This window comes from Tinamus guttatus, unplaced genomic scaffold (assembly GCF_059628265.1).
Source record: "Tinamus guttatus ecotype Peru unplaced genomic scaffold, ASM5962826v1 Tinamus_guttatus_pri_ptg000655l, whole genome shotgun sequence".
NCBI lineage: Eukaryota > Metazoa > Chordata > Aves > Tinamiformes > Tinamidae > Tinamus > Tinamus guttatus.
Window position 1 is genome coordinate 481,980 of NW_028289189.1, and position 26,433 is coordinate 508,412.

Sequence of the window (26,433 nt, forward strand, 5' to 3'; positions counted from 1 at the left end):
CCCGGGGGTGCAGGGATGCTCCTGGGGGTGCGGGATGCTGGGATGCTCCCGGGGGTGCAGGGAAGCTCCCGGGGCTGTGGGGTGCTGGGAGGCTCCAGGGGGTGCGGGGGCAGCCCGACCCCCTCCCCAAACATCAGCGCCCGGAGCTGCTCCCGCCCCGTCCCAGGAAGCCGGCGGCTCCCGCGGGATGCGGCTCCTCAGCGCCCGCTTCCTCCCCGCATCCCATCCCTGAATCCTCCGGGATTTCTGCGGGGCTCCTGCTCAGAGCGCTCCGTGTTCCCCCCAACTGCTCCCAGGGGTATCTGCACGGGAAGGGGCATCCCAGGGAGCTGGTTGGGAAGCGGCGTCCGTCGGCCTCCGCGGGGCTGCAGCAGCGACAGCCCCATGGGGAGCCCTGCGGGACACGGCCACCCCCTTCCCCTGTCCCCTCCGTGTCCCCGTCACCCGCTCCCGCCACCTCCTCCTCCCTGCTCGGGGCTGATCTGAGACCGCCCGCGCTCGTCTCATGGCAGTTGCCACCAGCGGCTCCCGACCAGCTGTTGGAAAGTTAAAAATTCCTCGGGATCCCTCCGGCCCGCGGAGCCGGGTCTCCTCGGATCCGCAGGCGCCCCGGGAAGCGGGACAGCTGACGCCACATTTTCCATCCGTAGCCCCCATCCATCAGCGGCGCCGGCTCCTGCGGCTGCTCCCACCGATGGGGGGGAAGGGAGGCCGGGGGGGGGGGTGACCGGCCCAAGGTCACGGAGCCACGGACGCAACGCGGGAACGTGGAGAGATCCCGGGATCCGTGTGGGCTTCGGGATCCTCACATCCGCTTGTGTTTCGGGATTGCTCGCTCCTGCATCCCACCCTGCCCATGGCCTGTGTCTGCCCCATCCGGGTCTCCCGCATGGATCCGGGGGGCTCCCGGTCCCACAGGGAGGCTGGTTTGGGAGCCGGGATGGGGCCGGGCGACGGGGCAGAGCAGGAGGCTGGTGGCAGCCGGGAAGGAGGGTGACGGCACCGTCCCCTGCGCGGGAGCATCAGGACAATCCCAGCTGCTCCGTGACACCGCTGTCCCCATGGGCAGCGTGGGACACCAAGGGACACGGAGCACGAGGACGCGGCTGGTGTCCCCAAGGCCTCCGCGGAGAATGTCCCTGCCCGGGCTCCGCACGTCCCGCACAGCCGAGCTGCCCATTCCCTGGAAAAGCAGAAACAGGAGCGGATCCGTGTGCAGGACACGGGGGCTCTCAGGAACATCCCTTGGGCCACCCTCCTGCCTCGGGAGCCTCCAGTTCGGGCTGTTTGTTTTATGAAAATGATGAGTCAGTTTTTAAACAGCAAAAGCCTGTGTTTATCCGTGTTTTTCTCTCGAAACGAACCATCAAATCTGTCGCCACCGGCTCCTCTCCTCGCGCCATATGTTGCCTGCGCCGCGGCCGCCAGCTCCAGCGCGGAGCCGCCGCGGCCCCGGGCAGCTCGAGGGCAGGAGGGAAGGAAAACACGGCAAAAACGACCGATTTGGGCAACATTTAACACCCAGGTTGTTGGAAAGGGACATTTCAGTTTGCTTCATAGCGGAGTTTCAGCTCTTCTTCATTGGAGGGGATTATTGAAGAAACCCCTGTTTTTTACATACCCCTATTCTGCTTTTCCTTTTTCCAGGAACTCTTAACCAATTTGTTCCTGGAGAGGCTCCAGCGCTGTTTTGTCTTTGACAAAAAGGATGTCACTTGCCACTGGGCTCATTCCTGGCCTTATCAGCATCTTTCTTTTTTCACAGAGGTGCATTTGGATGGAGAAATATGGAATGATTCGGGCTGTCTGTGCTTTGGTTTTCCAAACCAAATGATGCCGGTGACGTCTCCGGACCTCCCTCGCACTCTGATCACAAAATCCCAGGAAGATAAAACGCTCCCTGCCAACACCGACCCTCACGGCAGCCTTGCTAACCCCGTATTCAGCGGTTGTAGGTGCAATTCCTCCCTTTTCTCAGCACTTTTATGACCTGTGGAAGTGCTGGAGCGCGATCCCTGCGGAGGAACGAAGCTGGATCCGAGACCCGGGAATCCAGCCCTTCACGCACCTCCGGGGGACCTGCAGGATAAGGAGCCGCAGCAGACGGGAGCTGCTGAAACACGGATCCCATTTTCCTTTCTACAAATAGCAACATGGGAAAATGGTTTAAAAATGGTTTAAAATGGTTAAAACTGGTAAAAACTGTTAATTCTTCCTAGTGTCAAATGCCCAGGGCAGGGGGGGAGAAGGAGGCTCCGCAGCCCAGGCCAAGCTGGGGACAACGTCCCCCGGACCAGGCTGGGGCCAGGCCGTGAGCAGACACATCCCGTTAAGGGCTGAACGCGCCCCACAGCGCCGGGAATCCAGGGGCTTTTCCAGGGGCTTTTCCAGAGGCTTTTCCAGGGGACCTCCCGTACCCTCGGCACTGCACATGGACAAGCCCGGACATGTCCAGGCAGCCACAGGACAAGCCCAGGACATGCCCCTGCTCCCCCAACCCCCCTCCCCATGGTCCAGCCCTGCTCAGGCCCCATTTTACCCAAATTCCCCCCAAATTCCTGCTCTCCCCCCACCCCTCCCGTTAACCCTAGCGCTGCCATAGCCCCACGTGCGCCCCCCCCTCCGCGGGCACTGCGCATGCGCGCGGCCCGCCACGGCGCGCGCGCGGGCCGTACCAAACCGCGGCGGGGGCGGGGGGGGGCGCGTGGGAGAAAACCCCCCCTCCCTCCCCACGCCGCGCGCGGGCTCGGCCCTTCCCGTCTCATCCCCACGCGGGACCGCGCCGTGTCCCTCGTCCCACGCGCGCGGGGCCGCCGCTGCGTTGCGGCACGGAGTGAGGCGGCGCGGCGGGGTGGTACGTGCCGCGGCGGCGGCTGTGGGCGCGGCCGCGGCGGCCGCCCCTTCCTCTCCGCGCGGCTGCCGGCGCCGCCGCCATGAGGTGAGCGGCGGGGACCGGGGCCCCGAGGGGGGATCGGAGGGCCCTGGGTACCCCCGGAGGGGCGGGAGATGCTCGGTCACCGCGCGAGGAAGCCCCCGGCGAGGCGGGGAGGGAGCCGGGAGGGGGAAAATGGCGCTCGGGGCGCGCGCGGCCGAGGGGGCGAAATGGCGGCCGGCGCGTTGCGGGGAGGGAGCGCGCGGCCTTGCGGGGCGCTGAGGCGGCGCCGCTGTCCCCCGCAGTATGTTGCGGCTCCAGAAGCGGCTGGCGTCCAGCGTGCTGCGCTGCGGCAAGAAGAAGGTCTGGCTGGATCCCAACGAGACCAACGAGATCGCCAACGCCAACTCGCGTAAGCAGCCGCCCGCCCGCCCGGTGAAAGGAGCGGGCCTGGAGCCCCCGATTACGGGATCCCGGGGTGGGATGGTTGGCGGGGAGCTCTAGGGACACACAGGGCTCCAGCAGGGACACACAGGGTGGCATTGCCGTTTTGGGGTCTCGTGGTGACGTTGGCTGCCTGAGCAACCTTGTGCCCCTTTCCGAGGGGACGTGGACACAGGGTTGACAATTTCTAGTGTTTGGGGACTGCGTGGGGGTGATTTTGGCACACGGTAGCTCCTAAAGGTGACTAATAAGGGAGAAATGGGATGGGAAAGGAGTAACTCCAGGTGCGCAAGGGGAGCCCTGGGGAGAGGGTCTCTTCCTCATCCTTAGTGCCGGACCCTTTCCATACAAACGAAATCTGCGTCTCTGCTTCTGTGACACGTTCTGACCGTGGAGGGTCTCTCCCTAGGCCAGCAGATTAGGAAGCTGATCAAGGATGGCCTGATCATCCGCAAACCCGTGACCGTGCACTCGCGGGCCCGGTGCAGGAAGAACACCCTGGCCCGCCGCAAGGGCAGGCACATGGGCATCGGTAAGTGCCGGCTTCTCCGGAAAAACGGAGTAAATGTCAGTTTTTCCCACAGTATTCGATCCACCTCCAACCTTGTCTTGAGCAAACATTGGTGGCAGGGCTTATAAATGTAGCTCGTGCGGTGATGTCTTTTTTCGGGAGTAAAAAGAAGGATTCAAGGTTGGAGCAAAGGGGGTTTGTTGAACTTACAGCAACTCGGGACACGTTCTCACCCTGTCCTCTCTCCCTAGGTAAGAGGAAGGGTACGGCCAACGCTCGTATGCCTGAGAAAGTCACCTGGATGAGGAGGATGCGGATTCTCCGGCGTCTGCTCCGCAGATACAGGGAGTCCAAGAAGATCGACCGCCACATGTGAGCTGGCATGGTTAGCCTTGGGGAGCGGGGAGGGCGGCCCGCTTGGCACAGGGACCTTCTGGCACGGAGCATGCTGCTGGAAATAACTCCTCTCCGGAAAGCACGGCACTGGGAACCGCTCTGGAATAATCCTGACAGTTTCCCAGATAAACCCTCTCCTGCGTGCGGGAGGGAAGAGATGGACAAAGTGACTGTGCAGCAGCTTGGGGGTGACGCGGGTGTCGCAGCGGGTGGGTGCTGCTTTGGGTGGCCTTGGTGACGGTCCGTTCCGTTCCGCAGGTACCACAGCCTGTACCTGAAGGTCAAGGGTAACGTGTTCAAGAACAAGCGGATCCTGATGGAGCACATCCACAAGCTCAAGGCGGATAAAGCCCGCAAGAAGCTCTTGGCGTAAGTGCCCGCTCGGGGTTCAGCCTCCGTGCCGGATCACAGGGAAGGGGGGATGAACTTCCCTGCCCGCACAACACGTTACAAGCGGCTTCTGGTGCCCTTATCTGGGGCTCTGGTGAGGAATCAAAACAGAACGGGGTAGGACTGGCCAAAGGCAGGGAAATAGGTAGTTCTGGCAGCGCTCTGTGTGCTTTGCTGTGTGTGTAGCAGCTCACGGGCCTTTGCCCTGCTGGAATTCCTGCTCCAGCTCCTTATGTAAGTAATTGAGTCACCAGGGGAGGAGCCGAGGCCCAGGCCTGGGCGGATTTCAAACTCCTGCTGCGAATGAGGTGAAAAAGCTGAGGAAATCTTGGCCTGGGGCATGTCGGCACCGAGGGGGTGCTCAGACAACTGATGTCCTTCGGATCCCGCGCATCCAAACCCACCCGTCCAGCCTTGCGCTCTGGAGCCTCTCGGAGGAGGAGTGTCCCCTTGTGGGGACTGGAGGACAGGGGGACCCTCAGAGGAGAGGAGGCCCCTCAGGGGGCTGTGGTGGCCCCTCAGGGGGCTGTGGTGGCCCCATGGGGTTTGCTGACAGCAGTGAGGGCTGTGGAGGCCCAAGCTGGTGACCCCGGGCGCCGCGCGGTGAAGAGAGACCAGGCCAGCGTTAAAGGCTTTATCTGGGCGGCTTGAAATAATCCCTATGCGTTCATGAACTCTTAACCTCTTGCAGTGACCAGGCTGAAGCTCGCAGGTCCAAGACCAAGGAGGCTCGGAAGCGCCGTGAGGAACGTCTGCAAGCCAAGAAGGAGGAGATCATCAAGACCCTCTCCAAGGAGGAGGAGACCAAGAAGTAGCGGGCGGCCGCCTTGTGTACATAGTGCTTTCCATCCAACGGGATTAAATAAAAAGACCCTGCCTGAACTTGCTGCCCTCGTGCCTTGGCCTCTCTCTCGCCAAGTTTTTGGCCTTCCCCTCCATCCCCAACCACACACAGCTCTAAGGTGGGGGCACAGGGCCTCTACCTGGGTGGCCGGGCCAGTTGCCCGGGCTTTGTGGCTAGCAGGTCACCCTACCTGGAGGGGCGCCCTAGGGCTTCTGCGCGTCCCTCCTGCCCAGCGTCTTCAGGCCGAGCTTCTGCATGAGGCGCTGCAGGAAGGAGGGCTGCAGCTCGGGCTGCGCCGCGCGCGGGTGCTCGGGGGTGCTGGACGCTTTGTGGAGCGCGGCCGCCACCAGCTCCTTGAGCATGTCCTGGAGGCCGGGAAGAGCCGGGGAGGCTGCTCAACCCGCGGCCGCATCCATCGGGAAGGCCGCTCGGAGAGCCCCCCGCCTACCTCGTGCGCTGGAGCGGCCGCCTTGGCGCTCTCGGGCGAGCGGAGCCAGGAGTCCAAGAGCCTCCGGGCGCGGGAGAAGAGCGGCTGCCGCAGCACCTCGGCCTCCAGCTGCTGCCGCTCGCCGGGCTGGAGGCTGGCGAGGAGCTGCCCGAGCTGCAGCGGGGGGACGGGGACGGCGCCGGCGTCCAGGGGCTCGGGCCAGAGCAGCAGCTGGTGCTGGGCGGCGCAGCCCCGCGCGGGCGCCAGCTGCACCGCGTCGCCCGGGGGCGTCACCTTGCGCCACCAGCCGTCGCGGGGCTCCCCGGCCGCCTCGGCCGGCTCCTCCGCGGGCTCCTCCGCGGGCTCGGGGCTCTCGTCGCCGCTGCCGCTCTCGGCCCGCGGCTGCTCCCCGCTGCTGCTGGTGCCGTCCGTGTCGGTGTCGGGAGCGGCGGCGGCGGCGGCCTCGTCGCTGCAGCAGGGGCTGGGCGCCAGCGCCAGCTCCGCGTGCTGCTCGCAGGACAGCAGCGAGCTCTGCGCGCTGCCCGCGGCGCCCGGCTCCCCCGCGTCCCCCGCCGCCTCCGCGGGGCCCGGGGCCGGCAGCGCCGTGGGGACAGGGACGGGGCCGGGGCCGTCGCGGGGCTCGGGGGGCGGCCGCGCGCCGGGCGGCCCGTCCAGGACGTCGCAGATGAGGCCCAGCACGCGCTCCAGGCTGTCCTTCTGCAGCAGCGGCAGGTAGCGGCCCTGCGCGCGTGTGGCGGCCGCCGCCGTCTCGCCCGCCGGCCCCGCGGCCAGGGCACCCCCCGCCTGCACGGCCGCCTCCAGCTTCTCCTCCTCGATGTCCTCCAGGACCTGCGGGAGGACGGCGCGTGCAGGGACGGGGGGCAGCGGCCGCGATCCCGCTCCCGGGCGCGCTCCGAGCGCCTCCTCACCAAATCCATGGCCGCTGGTGCTGTCCTCGCCGCCCCGGGCACGGCTCTGGGGATGTCAATGCTGTCAATGGGGATAGGATGAGATGGGGGGAAACCAGAGCATCCCCCCCCCAAACCCAGGGGGGTTTCTAAGCTGTGCCCCCCACCCCAGGACACAAGGCTGAGACCCTCCCCGCTCATCACACAGGTGAGGGGATGCAGCCGCCCCTGCGCTCACCGCCGAGCCCCGGCCCCGTCTGCTGCTGCCTGCGGCGATGCCCCCGCGTCACAAAGCGGAGGGGACCAAGGCGGCCACGGGGGGGACAAGGGGGGGAACCAAGGGGACACAGCCGGGGGGGACACGGAGCTGGGGGGGGTTCCATGCACCCCCAGCCCAGCTATGTAGATACAGACACATGCGTTTCCTTGGCTCTTTAAAATAAACAAATGCATGGAAACACCCCAAACCTCCCAGGGATCAAGGCCAGTAACTGATCCCAGGACCTGGGACCAAAAACCTCCCAACTCCGCCCAAAATCCCGACACCAGAGGCCAGTCCCGCGCGGGGACGCAAAGCCAGACGCCGGCACCGCAACCCCCATCTCTTTGGCACAAAAAGGGACCCTGCAAACGGTCCGGATGCCCCTTTCCCCCCACATCCCACCAAGCGGGACAACAGAAACGCTCCTCACAAGACCCTTCCCAAATCCCGAATCTCCGGAGCCACCGCTCCCACGTGGGGCTCGTCCTTCCCGAGCGCACACGGACCCTGCGGAGCCCCCGGGAAAGACACGGCTTGGAAAATGGTTGTTTATTGGTATTTATAAATACAAACATAAGGAAGAGTCCATTTAAAGACGGATAATTTGACTTAAAAGGACACTGTCAAATAGTTTTGAGCTACCTTATGCTGTTACCCTGTGCGGGGGAAAAAAAATAAAATAAAATAATGCTTTGGGTTCTGCATTTCTTGCGTTTCCCCTTGAAAACGGCTTTGTTACAAAGAGATCAGTCAGCTCGACCCTAGCTCACAAACCGATTCCAGCTCTCCCGTGCACGACACCAACTAACCGCAGTGTTCATGAGTGCAAATACTGGGATTTCCCGCTCGGATCGTCAGTCCGGTACCACGGGAAGGGGCTCAATAAATATACTGGATTCAGAGCAATCTAGAGGAGAGGAATTGACAGTATCCTTTTAAACGCAGCCTCCCGGCAGACTCGGCATCTGCGGGATGTTAAGCGCGTATTGACGGGGGGAATTAAGTTGTAGGTGGGGGGATGCAGCTCCTGGGGGGCTAACGGCCCCTCGGAGAAGGGACGGCCCCGGGACGGGAGCGCGGGCGGCCGCGGCGCTCCGGCTGCTCCCGGCGCCTTCCCGTTACGGACGCGCTGCCCCGGCGCCCGGCGCGCTCCATCCACCCATTCCCTACGGCCCTTGGATGCACCCGGGTCAATGTGTTCCCAAATGCCTCCAAGCGGCTTCTCCGGACGCGTCCCGCGCCGGACGGGACACACTTACCTGTGCAAGGAGCAGCAGGCAGCAAAGCGGCCCCGCGCTCGGCGAGGGCATTTGCAGCCCCTGTCCCTTCTGCTTCCATCAGCGGGACCAGGGCAATAAGCAAAAATAAAATAAAATTAAATTCCTACTTTGCTGTTCCTTCAGAAGTGGGAGGGACGGGTGGGAAGAGCCGCTGGGAGAGGGACTAACCTGCCCCCTCTATCAAGGGCAAAATTCTCATCATGGGGGTAAAACCTGCAACGTGAAACAAATTTGGAGATCCAACCACTGGTAAAGCAGAGGCCAAGCCTAGGAGAGCCCGGCCTGCAGTTCAGCTCCCTTCCTGTTCTAGGTCCTCCTAAAAGGTCAGCTCAGGTTCTAACGAAGAGTGCACCCTTTAATTGCTGATTGGTAACTTGTTTGGTAAATCTTAAAGAAAAATCGAATTAGAAATCTGTTAAAAAAAAAGAGCAGGATATGGGAAGGGTAAAAAAAACTGAGCCTGACATTAGAGATTTCAAGCTATATCACAACAATCTAGGAAGCCTCCGAGCTGAACGCTACGAACACAGAGGAAACGGGGGAACCTTCAGGGTGAGCATGCTCAGGGCAGCGGGGAGCAGCGCCGGGCTCCCCTCCCGCGCTGCGAACGGACACGACGCGGGTTTCCGTACGGTTCTATGGGGGTTTTTTCCTGAACAGCGGACGTACGGTTAAAGCATGTCTCCTTTTCTCCCCCTCTCCGCATTTCGCAGGATTTCAGTTCCTAATTCCAACTTTCAACAGCAGCAACAGTCGTTTGGGGTTTGCAGAAACCTCCCCTCCTCACCGCAGGGATTCCGGCTGAGCATGCCCAGTGGGAATGGTTCGGAATGAGACCAATTCCGCCTACAGCTCCAGCTCCCACACCACAGAGTCCGTCGGTCTGCTGGAACGGGGGTGTGTGTATATGTATGTGTATGGGTGGCTACAGGGCCCCTGGCACCACAGGCCCTTGCACTGGCCCTCGCAAACGACACCGGTACCGCTTTCCTCGAAGACACCGGCGTCCACCGTAACTCTACAAGTGTAATTAAATACTCAGTTTGCAGGGACGAGCACTTCCAGTGTCATAGGATGATGCAGCATCTGCAGAAGCGTTGTCTGCTGCCGCCGACCGAAGGCGGTGGAGTCACGGGAGCGAAGTAGGCATGGACTTTAATATTGGGTAAATGGGTCTGCAAAGACAAACACAGCCGGTCAAGCAGCAACGACAGCGGCAGCGCAAGGGTCACGTTGAGAGGACGAGGGGCCCTGGTTTTCCTGTGCACTGCGGGGGTTTGGGGGCTCTCTGCAGCTCAAAGGGTCTCCTTACCCTTCTTTTACAATGCACAAACTAAGACACGTGGGACACAGGTGTCTTAAGGTGATGGAAGTGGCAAAGCTGCTCTGGCTCTGTGTCCCATCCACCGGGGCCGTAGAGCCTCCCCTGCATCAAACTGCATTAGAGATCAGCTCCATTATTTTTAATATAAATGGGAAGTGTCAGGATAAAGCACCCTGCAGCCCCTATGCTGACTTTACAGAGCAGTCGGGAGGAGGTGCCACTCTACACGTTTGCTGTGGCACTAATTCTTGATCCCAGGTTCAACGAGCACCATAAGGGCACACGAAGGGAGCACGGGCGCTGCCTCTCCTGCTCTCCCTTCTGCTCCTGCGTGGTGGGCACAGCAACCACCTTCCCTCCCTACCAGCCAGTGTTCAGCCTCATCCCATCTCCTCTTGCGTGGGGGAAGCTATTAATGTTATAGATGATATTCTGCCAAAATACTTGAGCGCCAGATCATGGGAGACCTGGAACTCAGCCCTCTGCTTCCCCACCACAGCCTTGACGTTTCAGTGCGTTTTTTACCCTGAGTCTCTTGATTCCTGCTCGCGTGATCTGCTGACAGTCGTACAGTTCTATCCTCTCCAGGCTGTGGCAGCTCTTCAGGTGCTCCAGGGAGGCGTCCGTGATCAGGGGGCAGTTGTCCAGCTCGATGACCTCCAGGCGGTCGTGCGCGCAGGCCCCGTTGCCCAGGTGGCGAATCCCATCGTCCGTGATCAGCTCGCAGTGGGATAAGCTCTGCATCCAAACAGAGCTACTTAGCAGCCCTGGCACCAGCAGATAAGACACCAGCACCACTGCTATGCACTGTCCTTTAACTCATTTCCAGGCACTCTGGGTGCCTGGCGTATGATTAATGTTAGCAGTAGGGGAGGGACAATAGGTTCTTCAGGGTCAAATTTCTAGCTGAATTTTTCAGCTTCACAACACAACTATGAGATCAGACAGACAAATCCCCACGGGCAGCATCTGAAATCCTGTTGTTTACAGAAGGAAAATGCTGAATATCTCACTCGTAATACTCACCAGAACCTGAAGCCGTGGACAGTGTATGGAAAGCTGGATTAGTGTACTGTCTGTTATCTGCAGAGGGAAAAGAAACAAAGGAAAAGCCCTTTCATGCTGGATGCTTTGCACAAAGCCTGTTTTTCCCCCCTACACTTTTGCCTAAACAGTCACTGTTCTTCAGGAAGAAAGGGAGACTGGATGCAATGGAACTCTCATCTACAAGCAGTCAGGAGGGAATTTGTGCTATCTTGGTTCAGAGCAGCCCAGGGACACAGCCCCGTTTTTCCTTTTTGGGCTACTTTTTTAAATCACTTCCTGTCTGGACCATTTTACGTTCCTCTTGTGATGTCCTGAATTTCTGCCCTGTAAACATCAGGAAGTGCAGAATACTGGGCTCAAACCATTCTCATGGCAGGAAGCAAAATCCTGTTATCTCCACCATCTTTATCTTATTCCAATCTGTCCTTAGGGTTGGCAGATTTTTCCATAGGATCTCGAGTAGATGCGATCCTTTTTGAGTTGGAAAAACAGTCTATCAGCTTTTTATTTTTGCTGCAGTGCTAGAGGTGTGGAAGTTTCTATCACAAGCCCCAGGTTTCTTCCCACAACCCCAGGACATTGAGCTAACAGTTTAACAGCCAGAGGTGGCACCTCCTACCTGGACACACTCCTCCAGGTCCATTTTTTCAAGCTCATGGCAGTTCTAGGGAAAAAAGCAGAAGAGCAAGAGCACAAACTAAGTGCAAAGTTCAGACAGCAAAAAAACATCTAGAGCAAAGATAGTTCTTTCTTAGAAGGGAAGGTTTTTCTCCATGAAAATGTTATGATTGAAAGGGAAATTTGCTGCTTCTTTAAGCAGTAAATCAAATATACTAGAGAAAATCAGGTATATTAAAGACAATCTAGCCTTTTTTCCTCACTAATAGGCACTGAGTTTCCTTTATTCAGAGAAAGTAAAGGAAATTAAATTAAAGGTCAGTCGCACAGGATGCAGATTAAACTAACACAAACATTAAGAGATCATAACTCCAAGTACTAGACATCTCAATTTGCTTGTATGAGGGGTGGATCAGGACAATCCTGAAGACGTCAGGTATTATTAGAGCCTAATTTAGATCACTTAACTTCCACTCAAGGTTCAAAACCAAAAACATGACAAGAATCTGCATGCAGGAGAGACAACTACCAAGAAAATGAAGCAGACATACTTGGTGAATGAGTGAAAATCAGCACTTACCCTAGCTAGAGTAGTAAAGCCCACGTCTGTTAGTTGAGAACACCTTGCAACTTCTAATATTCTGCACAGAAAGAATGTATAATAACCATGGTGGAGTCATTTTGCTTTTCAGAGTGTTTCATTAAAAGCTTCCAGCAACCCAGAAAAGAAGCTGGTTTAGGCTGTGCTCTCTGAGAGGAGAATTTGCACAGAGCATCCACCCTCTATACCTGAGTGCAGGTCACAGGAGAAAACACAAAAGAAGAGGTCAGGCTAGAAGGGGACTCCAAAGGCCACCCCGTTGCATCCTGCTCCAAGGCAGGACGGTTCTAAGCTCTCTTTTCTGAGAAATGCTGTCCCAAAATGCTTTAAAAAATCTTTATTGCTGGGTACTCCACAATCTCCCCCGGCAGCCTCCTTTGGTGCCCACCCTGAGCACGGAGCTCACCAGGAAAACGGGTTTAATACGGGATAATGTCCATGGCACCCTGGAGGATGGGCATGAGAGAATAAATATTTAAGGCCACAGCTATGAAGTCCTCTAGGAGGCAAACTTGCCGCTGTGACGACGAATAAACCTTCTGCCAAAGAGCTACTGCAGTTCTAAAGACGTTTAATCCCTGGTATTAACGCATTTACCTACTTTTACAGAAAAGAAAGGCAACTTTCCTGAAATGCATCTTCATTCTGCTTTACGCAACTTAATATTGTCAAACTGCAGTTAAACACAAGCACAGAAACCTCTTGGAACCAAAGTCATGTTTTACCTTCCTCTTTGGTTTCCACACACTTGTATGCTGCACTTTGGAACCATAATTCTTTAAATGGGCTTTTATCACAGAAAAAAAGGATTTTTTTTTTTCCCCCCTGGAAGACACTGTATCTTATGGCATATAATTCAGGCCACACAGTCGTTACAGATGCTAGATAATAGCTCTATCTTCTTTCTGCACCTGGCCATTTTCTGAATTACAGCAAAATCTTCCTGAAGAAACTTGTCCTAATAAAAATAAGCATCTTAAAAATAACAATAAAGCAAGCACCTGCACAGATGATGCTGGAAGCCCACTCTTTCAAGCACAGTCAAAATTAACACAATTCCATCTGCTATCTTATCATTAAAACCCTGTTAAAAATCACCTATTAAGAGGAAAAATGGTTGATTAAATGTGTTTTCAGCTCTCAGTACAAGGGCAACCTAACCTGAGCTGTTTTCCATTATAAAAAAGTAGATGCACAAATGGTTTAGGAGAATACTGTTACGAAGTGAGCCTGTTGGCAGTACACACCACCACAGCAGGGAGCTCTTTTATCACTGTTCTGCTTGCACCGAGTTTAGAAACCAAAGTTTGTGCACAACTGCTATCACCTCAGAGCAAAAGCCTGCAAATAAACTCAGAAATAAAGTACTTTTTCAGGCTAGAGAAACCTTCAGAGCCTAAGCAGCTCAATGTTATAATGCACATCACCAACATCCTATGGTAAATACGCAATAGGTCACCCAAATTTAGGTAACCCTGCACCAAAAACTTACCTAAGCCTTGGGCAGTTCTGTCCCAGGGCATTCAAGATGGCATCTGTAATGTTAGAGCAGCCTGAAGCACACAAGGATTGCAACTTGTGGCATCCTCTGCATATTGTAATGAGACCATCATCTGTTATTTGCTACAAGAAAAACAACAACAACATCACAAGCCATAACAACGGAGGTGGAGGTGCAGCACGCTGCTCATCTTGCCCTCAGATTTCCAAGCAGGCGCTTCGCTCGCGCCAAGTTATGCTTCTTTCAAGCAAAAAAAAGAAAAAAAAAAGGCATTCAAGTATCTCATGGGAGCAGCTGGCCAGGATGAGCTGCTCTGCAGCAATGTTCTGGAAGGGATTCCACATGTGGGACACGTTTCTGAGCTGGGCTACTACTGCACGGGGGAATGATGGGGCAACAGAAGCAGCCTCCTGGCTTTCCCTGCAACACTTGCTAGTAAAGAGCAAAAGAAAAGATAAAAAAAGGCACTGTAAAGTCATAGTCGCACAGAAAATAAGTCTTGTTTTCCTCTTTCTTTACAAAGAGCCTTTTAAAAAATACATCTCAAGGGCTGGGGACCAAAATCTCAGGTGCAAGACACTGGGTTTAGGGTAGACCATGGCAAATTCAGGCCAGGGCACTGGTGACTCCATCGGTCTGGCTGCAGCCCTGGATACAGAGGGGTCATTCCAGTCCTCTGCTAACGAGTCCTGGGTGCCAGCAGTGCTCAAACCTGTTCCAGATGTTACCCAGGAAGTGCAGGAGGTCCCGGGACTCAGCCAGGGAGCTGCTGGACCCACGAGTGACGTGGGCAGCGTGAGAATCACAGAATTCCCAAGGTCGGAAGGGAACTCTAGGGATCATTTAGTCCAACCTGATGAAGGGAAAGACGGAGGCAGCCCAGGCTGCGTCTGCCCAAGGCCCAGGTTAAGCCTCACTCACTTCCCAGCTTCCAGGAAACTTAAAAAAAAAAAAAGGAAGAATCCTGCTGAGATTCCGGCTGCAGCTCTGGCATTTGCTACTACCACTTTGCACCTTCCTTGCAAGCACCCAGGTGGAGTCTCTGGTCAGTCTGGTATTTGCTAAAACTATTCCTTACACTGGAGAGAAAAAAAAAAGGACAGTCCTGCAGCCCTGGAAGCCTTTTCCATTCCAGTGGGAAAGGAAGGGAGTGCCTAGTTATTCACTGCGTCGACTAAATGCATGAGGGTATAAAAAGCTCATTACAATTTCTGTCCTGGCTTAAACATATATTTTTGGCACTGCAGAATAATTGGTTTACAGCCCTTCTGTGCACGGCAACTGCACTTCTTGGTTCAATTTTAAAAAGAGACTGGAGTGAATCTGGTTAGAACAAACATTCCAGCCCAATGGAAAGAATTTTTCCAGCTAGTCCTGCAAATGGGTTTACGAGCCCTGTGGGCAGGGCAGAGAGACAAGCAGCTTGGACAAGCTGAATGCTAAGACACAATTTTGGGGCTTATTCAACATCACCAAATGCTACCAAAAAGCTGTTTTTCATCTTTTTTTTTCCTTAATTTTTGCCCTGTCTGCACAGATGATGATGTTTCTGGGACAAAGGACATTCTGCACGGCTGTGTTTAAAGATGGTCCAAAATGCACAGTGGCTGAGCTGGGAAGTCGTAAGCAGGTTTACTTACTAAGCATGTTTGAAGGTTTAAAGTCACCAGTTCGGGACAATGTGCGCCGATGTACTTGAGAGCTTCATCCTCAAGCTGCAAAGAAAAGTATCAAAGACTGAAGCAACCTGTTAGTGCCTTGAACAATCTTTAAAGAAAGCTCTGAGAACAACAAAACACCCGTGGCTGGGGTATCTGTAGGGACAGAGTCTCAAAATACACAGCAATGAGTGCACATCACTTCTTACCATCTCTGGGGCAGAGTTCAAAGACCCACAGCACTTAGTTACTGATTTAAAGAAACGCTGATCTGATCCAACACGCATGGCAAAGCAAGCAAGAAGTGAAATCAGAAACCATTTACAGAAATTAAGCTAATTCCTCATTAGGATCCAGTGAGGGCCTACAAACAGCATGTTTTTTATACCGCAATAGTTGAAGTCTCACTCTCAAGTGTTATTTCATCAAAAACCATCCACAAAGCTTTCTGAAAATAAGAAAGCCTGCAATTCTTAAATGTGTAAGAACAGATGGCAAATAATTGATATCAGGGATGTATTGACATCAATATTTCTCCCCATAAATTACTAGCAGCTCAAGCTGTTTCTATAATCTAAACTCCAAAAATAGGTTGAGATTGTTATGTCTCCAATCAAGTCCTCTTTTTATAGCCACATATACCCATCTTATAAATGACTGAAAAATGACTGACTACAGCCCCTACAGCTAAGCTTGTTTGCACACAAAATGCGTGTTATTGCTTTATATACATAACAAGTGTATCCCTGCTTTGCTTATCACACTAACCTTTTATGGCTTTCGGTGTGCATGCACAGGAGAAACGTGCTTTTTGCAAAATAAAAACATACAGCTGTTCTCCTACATATTTTTGGTGAAAACGGTACTTCCTGACTCGTGCTTAAGAAATCTCTGCCTCTCAAGAAAAGAAATAATCTAAAATACACAAGCGCTTTCAGGCTTTGGGGTGTAAGAACCAGAGATCTAGGAAATCAGTTTCCAGGCCTATCTTGAGGTCTTGTTCATCAAATGCTCATGTTCTCCCTGCCCTAGTGCATAATTGACATTGCTACTTAGTAAAGCTGCAATACAGGGAAGCATTTAACATATTAAACTTCTCAATGATTCAACAAGTAAAACAGCAAGAGCAAGGTTAAAAGGAAATTAAGTCCAAATAACAAAAGGAGTAAGGAGGAAGGAAGCCAAGTGTCAGCTGTGGGAGTCAGTGCATCATTTATATTGCAAAAAATGAGTATCACAGACCTTTTCATGGAGTCTCTTCAATATTACTATCCTACAGCTCTAGAGCTATATAATGCACTGAAGGGAATGGGCTAATGTTTCTAACTGGCTGCAGAGAAGTCTTCACAGAGTCACATAGCACTGTGATTCTCTTCAACTAGCTAAAAATCCAAGAGACATGCAGAGAAAATTCTCTCCCAAGCTTACAGATCAAAGTACCACCAGGCTCTCTAAAACTTTGAGCCTTCCAAAGGCAGCCACAGCCATGAATAACCAAGTTATCTTAAAAACAAAATACACTCACACACTCTTTAAGTGTGTTCCCAATAGGGAAAAAAAAGGAAGAAGGATTTCACAGCCAGATGTGCAATTTGTTCACTGTCCTACTATTCATGCTGAGCTTAAAGCTATTAAGAAATTTCAGTAAAAGCACTTCATCTCCAGCCAGCCAGACTGTGAATAATTCCAATAACAGAATATTTCTGGAAATAGAAAAAAAACGCTAACACTGCATGCCCAAACTTCCAGCTCCAGCAGTTCCCAGTGCCGTGGGCGCTCTCCGTACCTGCGTGCAGCCTCTCAGGAACAGGGCTTTGAGCCCCCCACAGCCCCTCACCAGGGCCTGGATGCCATCCTTGGTCACTTGGTCGCACCAGGAGATATTCAGCTGTTCCAGCAGTGGACATCCCTCACTTGGGAGGCAAAAGGAAAAGTGGGTGCAAGCTTATTTATTTATTTACTTATTTTTCCCCCCCGAAATGCTGTTTCAAGGCGGAATCTAGGAAATTCCCATTTGTGGGATCCCCATGTGCACAGGAAGCACCCCTCACCCCACAGGGAGCTTGGCCTTGCCAACCATCATCTCCAGAGGTGCAGAGCTCTCCAAAGGCAGGAGCAGGAGCTCCAGGCTCCTTAGAGTCCACCAAAAGCCTGATTCACCCCGTCTTGGACCCCTCGCAACGCTCACACCAGGACAAGGTTTATGGGCTTTCTGGATCTGCACAGAGCAAAAACCACCCTCATCCCAAGGCAAAAAGGGATGATTTCTACCGTGCTGCTTCTAACTTTCCAGGTGTAGTTTTGCATTGACAAACAGCTGCCAAGAGCAGTAAGATTCCCACTTGTGACTGGCAGCCCTCGTATATTTGAGATAACTGCAGCACAAATTTGATCATGTAAAATTAGGGACAAATATGAAGCCCCTGCAGGGGAGAAATATCATGCTGTAAAAATAATGTAATCACTTATTTGCTTTTTCAAATATATGTTTTTCCTCTGGCTGCACCCTCCTTGGTATTTTCCGTGATACAGCTGGGACACTACTAAAATTCTTTTTAATAGCTCAGCCCCTATTACCTTTACTGTTTTTTGCCTCCTTTTCTCTGTTCCAATCCCTTCCCACCAATGTCTGATTTTCCCTTCCTTTTCTAGATTACTTGGCCATTCTATTTAGCAGATTTAAGTAGTTACGTGTCTCCCAAGCAGTTTAAAAAGACAAACAGTCACATGCTGATGTTCACCTTCTAACTGTGCAACCCTAGCCAAATATGCACTTACAATCCAGAATCTGTTACTAAGCAAGCACCTAAAAAATGCGCAGTCAGTGTGTTTTCTTTTCTTTGCCTCCCCTAAAACCCCTTCTCTAAAGCCAAAATACAATATAATTATTCTTCTACTGCTAACAGGCACCAGGATGGATAACAACGATCTTGAGGGCAGCTTTTGCTGAGTCCTTCTCTCTCTCTCTGCAAACTAAAAGGGGTAACAGGTGAACTCCGAGCTCCCCTGGGAACACCCAGATTCCAAGCACGGCTGCACCTCATCCCATTTCAGTGTCTGCAGAGGCACACGAGGCCCATGGGGCAGGTCAGGCTACCTGGGATCAACTGGCAAACGTCCGTGTTGGCAGCTCCTACCTCAGTGCTTTCAGAGACAAGTTGGTTATGGAAGTGCAGGAAGCCAAATCAAGGTGCCTGAGTTTAGAGCAGAACTTACTGAGACTGGTGCATGTACTGCAAGAGAACATACAAGAGTTCCATGCGATATGTTCACTCAGACATACATGTTTCATGTGACATGCATCATATTGCCCACTGCACGCCCAATCCAGTCTTCCCTTACACAGGAGATGGAGAAAACACAGGGCAGGCAGCAGAGAGGATGAGAGAGAGAAGAGGATGTTACTCACGCATCTGTGATCTTCGTGCAGCCATTTAGGTTCAGAACTTCAATATTTCTGCAGTTCTGTGCAAATGTCCTTCATAAAGAAAAGACAAAGCAGCTTTTTTTAGGTGACAGATTTCCCTGTGTTCTAAAACTTTGCTTTAACCTCAATGCATCAGAAAGTTTTAAGCAATTGTCTCAAGCAAAAATAAAAGAAAAATGACTTGGGTTGCCCTGTATCTTGTGTAGGGACTTTCCAGACTAAGGGCAAAGTTTGTCATGCAGTGCCAATTACTACTTATCTTGTAGTAGCAGTTGGTAAACTATTTAAACTGACAAAAATAGCTACTGTGTTAAGCTAAAAATGATAAATTAAAAAGGCTTATATGTTACTGGTTTTGAGGTTTTAAGTTAGGCATACATCCTCAAGATTTCAGCCATTCCCAAGTTATTTGAGTCTCTTGTGATGGCAGAAAGGGAATCGTTCTCTGCACTGTATTTAGGAGCAAAAGAGGCCATACCACTACCTTAACGCGTTGTCTCCCACTCCTTGGCAGCCACGCAGGCTCAGCTTCCGCAAGAAACCCCCACATCTTTTAGAAATATTCTCCACTACTCGACCCTGCCGGAGAAAGAACATTTTACATTAAGAATAGTAATAAAAAACCCGCCCTCAGCACTGACAAAGTTGAATTCGAAACTTTGTAGGTTAACAACATTTTTTTAATTCTAAAACAGTGCTAAGATAACAAAAATGCCATCATAATCTAAGACAGGGAGAGGGAGGATTATTCAGCTTCTGAAGATGGAGAGATATGGAGCGATTCCCTAAGGCCAGAGCAAGCAAGCTCAGGCTGGTGCATGAGGAATATCCTGGAGTCCAGAGCTCCTGGACATCAACACATGCTGCCCAAGCACCTCTGCTGCACAACAGGCAGGGAGAGCTGCAAACAAGTACAGCGAATTTACTAGAAACAGATACATTTCCACTCGAAAGACAGAACGAGGCAGAACTAGCCCTTCAGTTTTAAAGAAAAAGGGACCCAAACTTTTTTTTTCCCCAATAGATCCAGGGCAATTCAGTTAAAGTGCACATTTCTCAGATATTTACCTTCTCAAACTAAGTGCAGAAGGAAAAGACACTGCTGAGGGCTGCAGTGCCTAGAGGCTGACAGAAGCCTGAAAGCTCAACCTGCAGGACAGGGTGGAAGGGCTGGAGAAGCTGGAATGCTCCGTGTCCTTCTGCAGCTCCTCTATGATTACGAGTTCACGTGCTTGGGCTAGAGGATCCAAATACACTCACACAATACATGGAATTTACATTGATTGCTGGGTCTGTGTTCCTTTAAAGCAAACACATTTAGGACCCAAGAAAGTCTAAGTAGGTACTTTTAGGTTAGGTAGAACATACGAAAGCATTTTTTTTCCAAGGGGGAAGTCAATGTTTAAGAAGGAACATGTGTTTCCATGTAGAGTGATGTTAGAGAACACGGAGATGTTAAAACCATGCAAAAGTCGCTCAAGAACGGGGAAAAGCCTCGTTTATATTCACAGCATTCCTCCCTCTCTCTCCTGCACAGGGACAGCATGGCAGAGCAGCTCTGCCCTCATTTCCCATTGCCTTCCCAGATCAAGCACCATTAACAACTTCACTGTATCCCTACGAAAACAAAGAATTACCTGGGTCCAGAACTTCCAGGGCTCGTCAAGAAATTAAGTATTTATTACTGAGAACAAAACCCACACGGTTTACTTTCTTCAAGGACTCTCAGGCCGTTCAGACCCCTGCAAACACACAGAAGTCCCTATCCTGTCCCCTATCCCCTTTACTCGCGTATCTCAGCTGCCCAGATAGATGCTGGCAGAGAGAGATTATTTTAAGTCTTTTCTCCATAAATATGATGGATATTTCCCACCAGGTGCGAATCTTCAGGGATCCTCTGGTTTATGCCTAATGAATTAAAAATGATACACTCCCTGCCTCCCAGCTTCGAATTGCTTTAAATAGAATACAAACGGTTTGCTAAGAAACTTTAGGTTTGCCTCTTATCCTGTTTAATGCAATTTGAAGTTTCCAAAGAGCATGACAGCACCATCCACTCCAATCCGAGGTGTGTGGTCCAAAACTAACACACAAAGAGGCACCTCCAAAGCAACATCTTTTAGGGGCAATTTTGATCTAGGGTCCTTCTGCATCATCTCCATTTACACTTCAATTTTTAATATTAAAGACAGACAGGAAAAGAGGCATGTTGAAGGCCATGTTTAAAAGCAAGTTCCCAGTCTTCGGGGTCTACTTTGAGTTTATGTCAGCATTTCTGAGGGAAAGGTAGCTTAAGTTCTGCTATACATAGTAATTTTCACAAGAATTTCCCTTCCCTACTTATTTGTTTTCAGAACCCCCATAAAAATACTCTCCTTCCATCACTACCTTTACATCTTGATACAGATATATAATTCTGTCCATTTTCAAAAGCTGAACGGATTGCCAAGGCTTTAAAGACTCCCTGAAGCTAAGAAGAACTGAAATTAATGATTTCTATCTCCAGGGAAGGAAAAAGGGGTTACACTGGGAGTATTAATCCATTCTAGGCTGTAATTACATTTTAACAAAAAAAAAATGGGTTTGTATGTCACTTGGTTATACCTCAATATCCCTCTGGAAATTGAACAGGTCAATTCGCTGCCAGTTACTGCCATCCAGGGCCAGAACATTCCATGCCTTTATCGGGGGAAAAAATGTAAACGTGTTGTTAATATGAAAAAAAACGCCAGTGGGGACCTAGTTACAGTTTGTTCCTTTTAGAAACAACATTCTGCTTAGATGGAAAAGCAACAAGTAAACGCAGCCAACAGGGAAAACTGCTCTGTTACCCGCATCGCTTGTTCCCCCACGGAGCCCTGGAATGGGCTGCCCAGAGAGGCCGTGGAGGCTCCTTCTCCGGAGATCCTCAAATCCCACCTGGATGCTCCGGGCATCCCTGCTGGAGCAGGGGTTGGACTGGATGATCCCTAGTGGTCCCTTCCAACCTCAACCCTTCTGGGATTCTGGGAGACGCCTCTGCGGCTGCATCGAGGCTGTCACAAGTTTCCGATATTCCCAACTTGATATGGGACACTAAATAAGTGAAATAATCTTTGCACGGAGTTTACTATTAATTCCCTAATTTTTACACGCAAGGAAGTCTGGAAGTGTGAAAACTGCAACATAAGTACAATAAATTGTCAAATTTTACCAGCAACAACAATTCTTACCCTGGAAACTTGAGCACAACGACACAGAGTGACCACATCCAGGAAAGAGAAAATTCTGCAAGCAAAAAAAAAAATTTTTTTTGGTTATTTGCATTTAAAACAAAGAGAACACAGAAAACTTAAAGGAAAAATAGAGTGGAAAAACAGCAGAGCTTCATAATTCAGCTCAAAGCTTAATTGCAAAAAGAAGTGCAGATCAAACAATAAGTGAAAGGAGAAGCCACAGACACTGAATTACTGCAAAATACTAATCTCACACCTCATAGTATTTACTGGCAGTAAACAGAATGATTATTTATCTAAAAATCAAATGCTTCTGGCTGTCAGACAAGCAATTAGGTGAGGGTATGGCAAAATAAACAGGTATTTGACACAAGAGCATGGCTGTACCCAGCGCTGCTCAACCAAGACGGGGGCTTTTTTCTAACCTCACTCCCGAGCAGGCAGCAAAATAATTAAGAAACCGAAGTAAAACCACGCTCTGATTTCAATTGGTGGCTTATTTCTGATTTTTCAGCTCTGTTCTAAACGCCCAGTGCTGCTAAGGCAGCAGGAGGAGGGATGTTTGGCTCCGGAACACCGCGGAGCGCCGCCGGGATTCCGCCGATCCGGTCGCTCCGCTGCGGAACGTCATTCCTGTGCCAGGGCACACCCAGGTAACACCCTGGCCTTGCTGCCCTATTTACTGGGATAAAAGAATCAGGCAGTAATGCTTTGCAATGTTATAGTGGGCTGGGACTCTATGTTTTCAGTTCATGCATACACTGCCTTGCCTGCGAATCCGTGGATTACCAAATTCAATCAAAACTCCCAAGTCTATAAGCAATTAATCGATATATTTTATGATTGATGGTCATTTGAACAATTACATGCCACAAATGGAGATGATCGAGCAGATACTGAAACACAGTAAGGTCTCACTGTTGGGGCAATTCTCCACAGAAGGAGAAGGTTTTTTGCAAGTGTTTAACTCCAAGAAACCATCTGCACATTTTCCTCAATATTTTAAAGCTAATGACCATTGGAGAGGGAATGCTGCTGTCACCAGCAAACGTGAAAGACCCGGGACAAGGCCCACGGTTCCAATGCAACATCTTATAAAACACTCTCCTCACACAAAATGTACCTGTCTCGTTACCTGCATCTCTTGATTTAACTCCTCACAAGTCTGTGGACTTGAGCAGGGGTCTGTAATAAAATTCCCTGTATTCTCAACAGATCTGCAGGTGCTGGAAGAGACTTAGGTATGTGAAGATGCTGCTTCCAGGGGGATTTTTTTGTGTGCATGCGACTTATCTGCTATCCCACTACCTGTGTTAATGCATGCTGTCTCCACGCACGGATATATATCTATTTGCATGGTGTTACACGCAAGGATTCGGAAGAGAATTCCCTCCTCCTTCTTAATTCCAGGGAAGACCTGCTCCTAAGAAGTAACTCATGTTCATATATATGTGTGCACTGAAGGTTTAGTCAGTGCAACGCCAGCGAGCAGCAATCCAAGGAAAGGCTAAGCACATGACGGAAGCTAGGGAATACTCCTACTTTTCCTCTGAATTCTTGTCAGAGGACCAAAAAATACCCAGCTCCATAGGAACAGTAGCTAAGTCAATAAGCAGGCAGAGCTTCTATATTTTCATTAAACTCTTGCGTTCTCCATGGAAATCCCAGGCTCCCATCCCTCTCTCAGCGCCAGCAGGTCTCTGCCAAATTCCTCCCGCTTCCCGCTCCTCCCTTCCAGTCACAGCAAAAGGGAAGGGGAAAAGCTCCCCTGTCACCTCGGAGGGTGACACGAGGGCCCGGGAGTTCCTGCACTCACTGCAAATAACGCACGATTTGGCTAAAAGCGGCACTCGGAGCGTCGCTCTGGTCTCCTAATCCACTCGGGATTTGCTAACACAATTCCCGCTTTCTCGCTGCATCTTTGGCCCGAATCCAATGGAAGCTCCTGGGGAATCAATCGACAAGGGGCCCAAGGGTGGCACGGCAAAGTCAAGGGCTGGACATGCCAGGCCTGGGCTAGGAGGCAGCACGGAGCAGGAGCCACTTAACCCATGGTAGAGCCGCGCGCCGGCCAGGAGAAGGCTTTGGAAAGAGCCCTGCTCTTAGGGAAGGAGGCTACGGATAATCCCATTTCCCGCTTCATCCGTGAGAACACACAACAAACTACTGCTCGCCGGCGACAAGGAGAACACGACGGAATCTGAAACGCATTTAAGTTTCTCTTTCAAAGGCTGCACTGTCAATCCACACTAATTAATCTTCCCAGTATGTTAACAGTGAATTCCAACTCCCAAACCATTACCTATGAACGTTAACATTTATAAACTCCATCTCCTGATTTTTCCCAGATTCTCGCAACCCCAAACATGTGCTCAAGCCTCTAGCAGGTTGGGATGATTACTTGGCTAAAGACACAACAGATACTTCCCTGCATCAAAAACGTGCAGGGCTGAGAACCCAGCTACACCATGGCCTGTAATGACAAAATTCCCTAGCTGGGACAGGTCACTCCCCCTGCTTCCCAAATCCTGTTTTCCAGGAAATTCCTCTGTTCCTCAGGGCTTCGAATTCCCCCTTTGCTGCAACTCATCCATGGCAGCGCCCGTGGGCAGGGCTGGGTGAGGACAAGTGCCATCACCTGCACAAAGCTGCACTCAAACCAGCGCGGGCTGCGTTTGGGGGGACCCGTTTGGACGAAGAAACTGTGATTTCAACAAGATTGTGCTCAAATGAACAACATTGGAGTAAAAGAAGCTGAACCAGATTGGAGATGCCACTATAGGGAATAAAGGAGACAGCAGCATCGACAAAGAGGAGTCATTCTCAACTGGTAGTTTTTCTTTCATTCACTTTATTTCACAAGTCAGTGAGGAGCCGTTTTGTGTACCAGACATTCTCTCCCTAGGCTTTTTATTGGCAATAAATGCCGCTAGATTTCCCTAGGCTTTTTATTGGCAATAAATGCCGCTAGATTTGCACAGTTTCTTGCAGTGTTAAGAATTTTGTTCATTTTAATAATCCAAGCTGCCCCCTACAATCGCCTGGCACTGTTTAGATCCAAACATTTCCACTGAAACCACTGACGATCCCGAACTTAACAGACATTGAACAGGACCGAGGAGCAATCACAGGCGCTGGCACTACTGCTGCCCTGGGAAAGGCAAATTCCAGAATGTGGGAGTGGAAGGGCAGCACGGGGAGAGGGCAGAGCCGCAGACCAAGATCCATTTGATCTCTGCCAACATCCCCATCCTGCCAGGTGCTGAGCATCTGGTTCCTGTTTACAAGGAGCAGGGCAAAGTTTGCTCAGGCTTAATGGCAACAAGAGAATTCCCCTGGATTGTTATTTTTAAATGGAACACTTTATAGAAGACAGGCAGAAGCCTATTCTGCATATTAGCCTCTACTTACCATTTATTTTCACTAAGGACTCGTTTAGTCCTACAGTTCTTCATCTATAAGACAGGCAACCAGCAAACCAGCATTTTAAAAAAATAAAATGTAACAATATTTTGCACAAACTGCTGCTGATGGAGACCTTTGATCTGCTTCCACTTTTTTTTATGACTTGGGGAGTGAAACAGCTCAAGCTCCTGGTTTGTGAGCAAAGCTGGGGCTCCGAGCCCGCGCGCGAAGGCAGCTTACCGGAGCAGCAGCTCTTTGGGGAGCTTCTTGTTGATCACAGCTTCATCGTTGTTTGAGAACATCTGTAACGAGAAACAATTTAAACCATTTAGCCTTGTGTGTTCATTAAGGAAGTCAAACTTGGTCTGCTCCAGGGAAGCGACTGCAGGTGACGAGGGCCATTTCAAGGGATGGTGCTGTAAAATCAAAAGATAAACTTGGTGCTTAAGTTATCGAACTCTGGACTGGAGCAGAGTTGGGTGGAATCTAACACCCAATATAGCTTTAATGCAGGGCTGGTTTGTGGGTTGACTGAATATACAGGGGGATATTTATTTATGGAAGTAAACGGCCGCCGGCAGGAAGGATCACAGAGCGCAGGACGGCAGCACCAAGCACAGGCGGGTCTAAATAGGAAGGTTCAACCGTGCATCAAACCAGGAAAGGCAGCAACGAGAACCATCCAGCAGCCCTAACGCCCTGCAAACCGAGGCCGAGGGCATTCCAGGACGGGTTTCCATGAGGGAAAAGGGAAGCGAGGAGCGCCGGCACGCAGGAGCCCAACAAAAAGCACTTCAGTGACAAACGTCTTTGCTCGAGAGCCCTAAGGAAATCAGAAGCCAGTCTCATTATTTCTTGGGAAATATCTACCTATATTGAGGTAGGTATTGAGGTACCTATATTGAGGCCTTGCCACAGCAGGAAAGCCAACCCTGCCAACGGGAGGAATGATGAGAGAAGAGGTGTCCCCAAACACGACGGAGGGAACAAGCAGGAGGAGCCTGTTGCATTCACAAAGTTCCTCCTTAACCTGCTAGAGCAGCCGGGAGTTCCTCACGTATCCGCTAAGGGAAACGCACTGGGAAAAGGTTGATTCTCACCGGCCGATTAAGCGGTCTGGACCAATTTAGCTGCCCCACGCAGGGCAAGGAAAATCAGCAGCAGCCAGGTGGCTTAGGCGGCAGAGGATCGGATTAGGAGTTAAAAACAGAAAGATCGCAGGGGCTTAGGAGCGAGGCCTCGCTCGGAGCGTCGCCAGGGAACGCGCGGGGCCTCTCCGGACGCCCGTCCGGCCCCGTCGCCC

The 26,433-nt window shown here is 51.6% G+C and overlaps 4 protein-coding genes across 4 annotated transcripts in view; 2 read left to right on the forward strand and 2 right to left on the reverse strand.

Annotated features, from left to right (window-relative positions):
- The window catches only part of PSMB3 (proteasome 20S subunit beta 3), a 226,566-nt gene that overhangs the window by 129,312 nt on the left and 70,821 nt on the right, over positions 1-26,433 (forward strand). The gene's annotated exons all lie outside the window — the stretch shown is intronic.
- Positions 2,806-5,456, forward strand: RPL19 (ribosomal protein L19). Its single transcript, XM_088536253.1, has 6 exons — positions 2,806-2,938; positions 3,178-3,284; positions 3,726-3,848; positions 4,079-4,199; positions 4,482-4,592; positions 5,305-5,456. Exons 1-6 carry the CDS (start codon positions 2,934-2,936, stop codon positions 5,426-5,428), a joined length of 591 nt encoding a protein of 196 aa, XP_088392379.1. The 5' UTR covers positions 2,806-2,933; the 3' UTR covers positions 5,429-5,456.
- LOC148592007 (uncharacterized) lies at positions 5,661-7,875 on the reverse strand. The gene is made up of 6 exons (XM_088536298.1): positions 7,864-7,875; positions 7,697-7,710; positions 6,814-6,874; positions 6,503-6,733; positions 5,906-6,391; positions 5,661-5,822 (listed from the first exon to the last, which is right to left on the reverse strand). Exons 1-6 carry the CDS (start codon positions 7,873-7,875, stop codon positions 5,661-5,663), a joined length of 966 nt encoding a protein of 321 aa, XP_088392424.1.
- The window catches only part of FBXL20 (F-box and leucine rich repeat protein 20), a 28,737-nt gene continuing 11,604 nt past the window's right edge, over positions 9,301-26,433 (reverse strand). Inside the window, exons 2-15 of the mRNA XM_088536303.1 lie at positions 25,371-25,432; positions 21,723-21,777; positions 21,115-21,189; positions 18,995-19,089; positions 18,493-18,561; positions 18,221-18,316; positions 16,870-16,996; positions 15,066-15,140; positions 13,417-13,547; positions 11,904-11,964; positions 11,325-11,369; positions 10,685-10,741; positions 10,184-10,396; positions 9,301-9,509 (exon numbers count right to left, since the gene is read on the reverse strand). Of these exons, the coding sequence (XP_088392429.1) occupies positions 9,402-9,509; positions 10,184-10,396; positions 10,685-10,741; positions 11,325-11,369; positions 11,904-11,964; positions 13,417-13,547; positions 15,066-15,140; positions 16,870-16,996; positions 18,221-18,316; positions 18,493-18,561; positions 18,995-19,089; positions 21,115-21,189; positions 21,723-21,777; positions 25,371-25,432 (1,269 nt within the window). The 3' untranslated portion in view covers positions 9,301-9,401. The remainder of the gene's footprint in view (positions 9,510-10,183; positions 10,397-10,684; positions 10,742-11,324; positions 11,370-11,903; positions 11,965-13,416; positions 13,548-15,065; positions 15,141-16,869; positions 16,997-18,220; positions 18,317-18,492; positions 18,562-18,994; positions 19,090-21,114; positions 21,190-21,722; positions 21,778-25,370; positions 25,433-26,433) is intronic.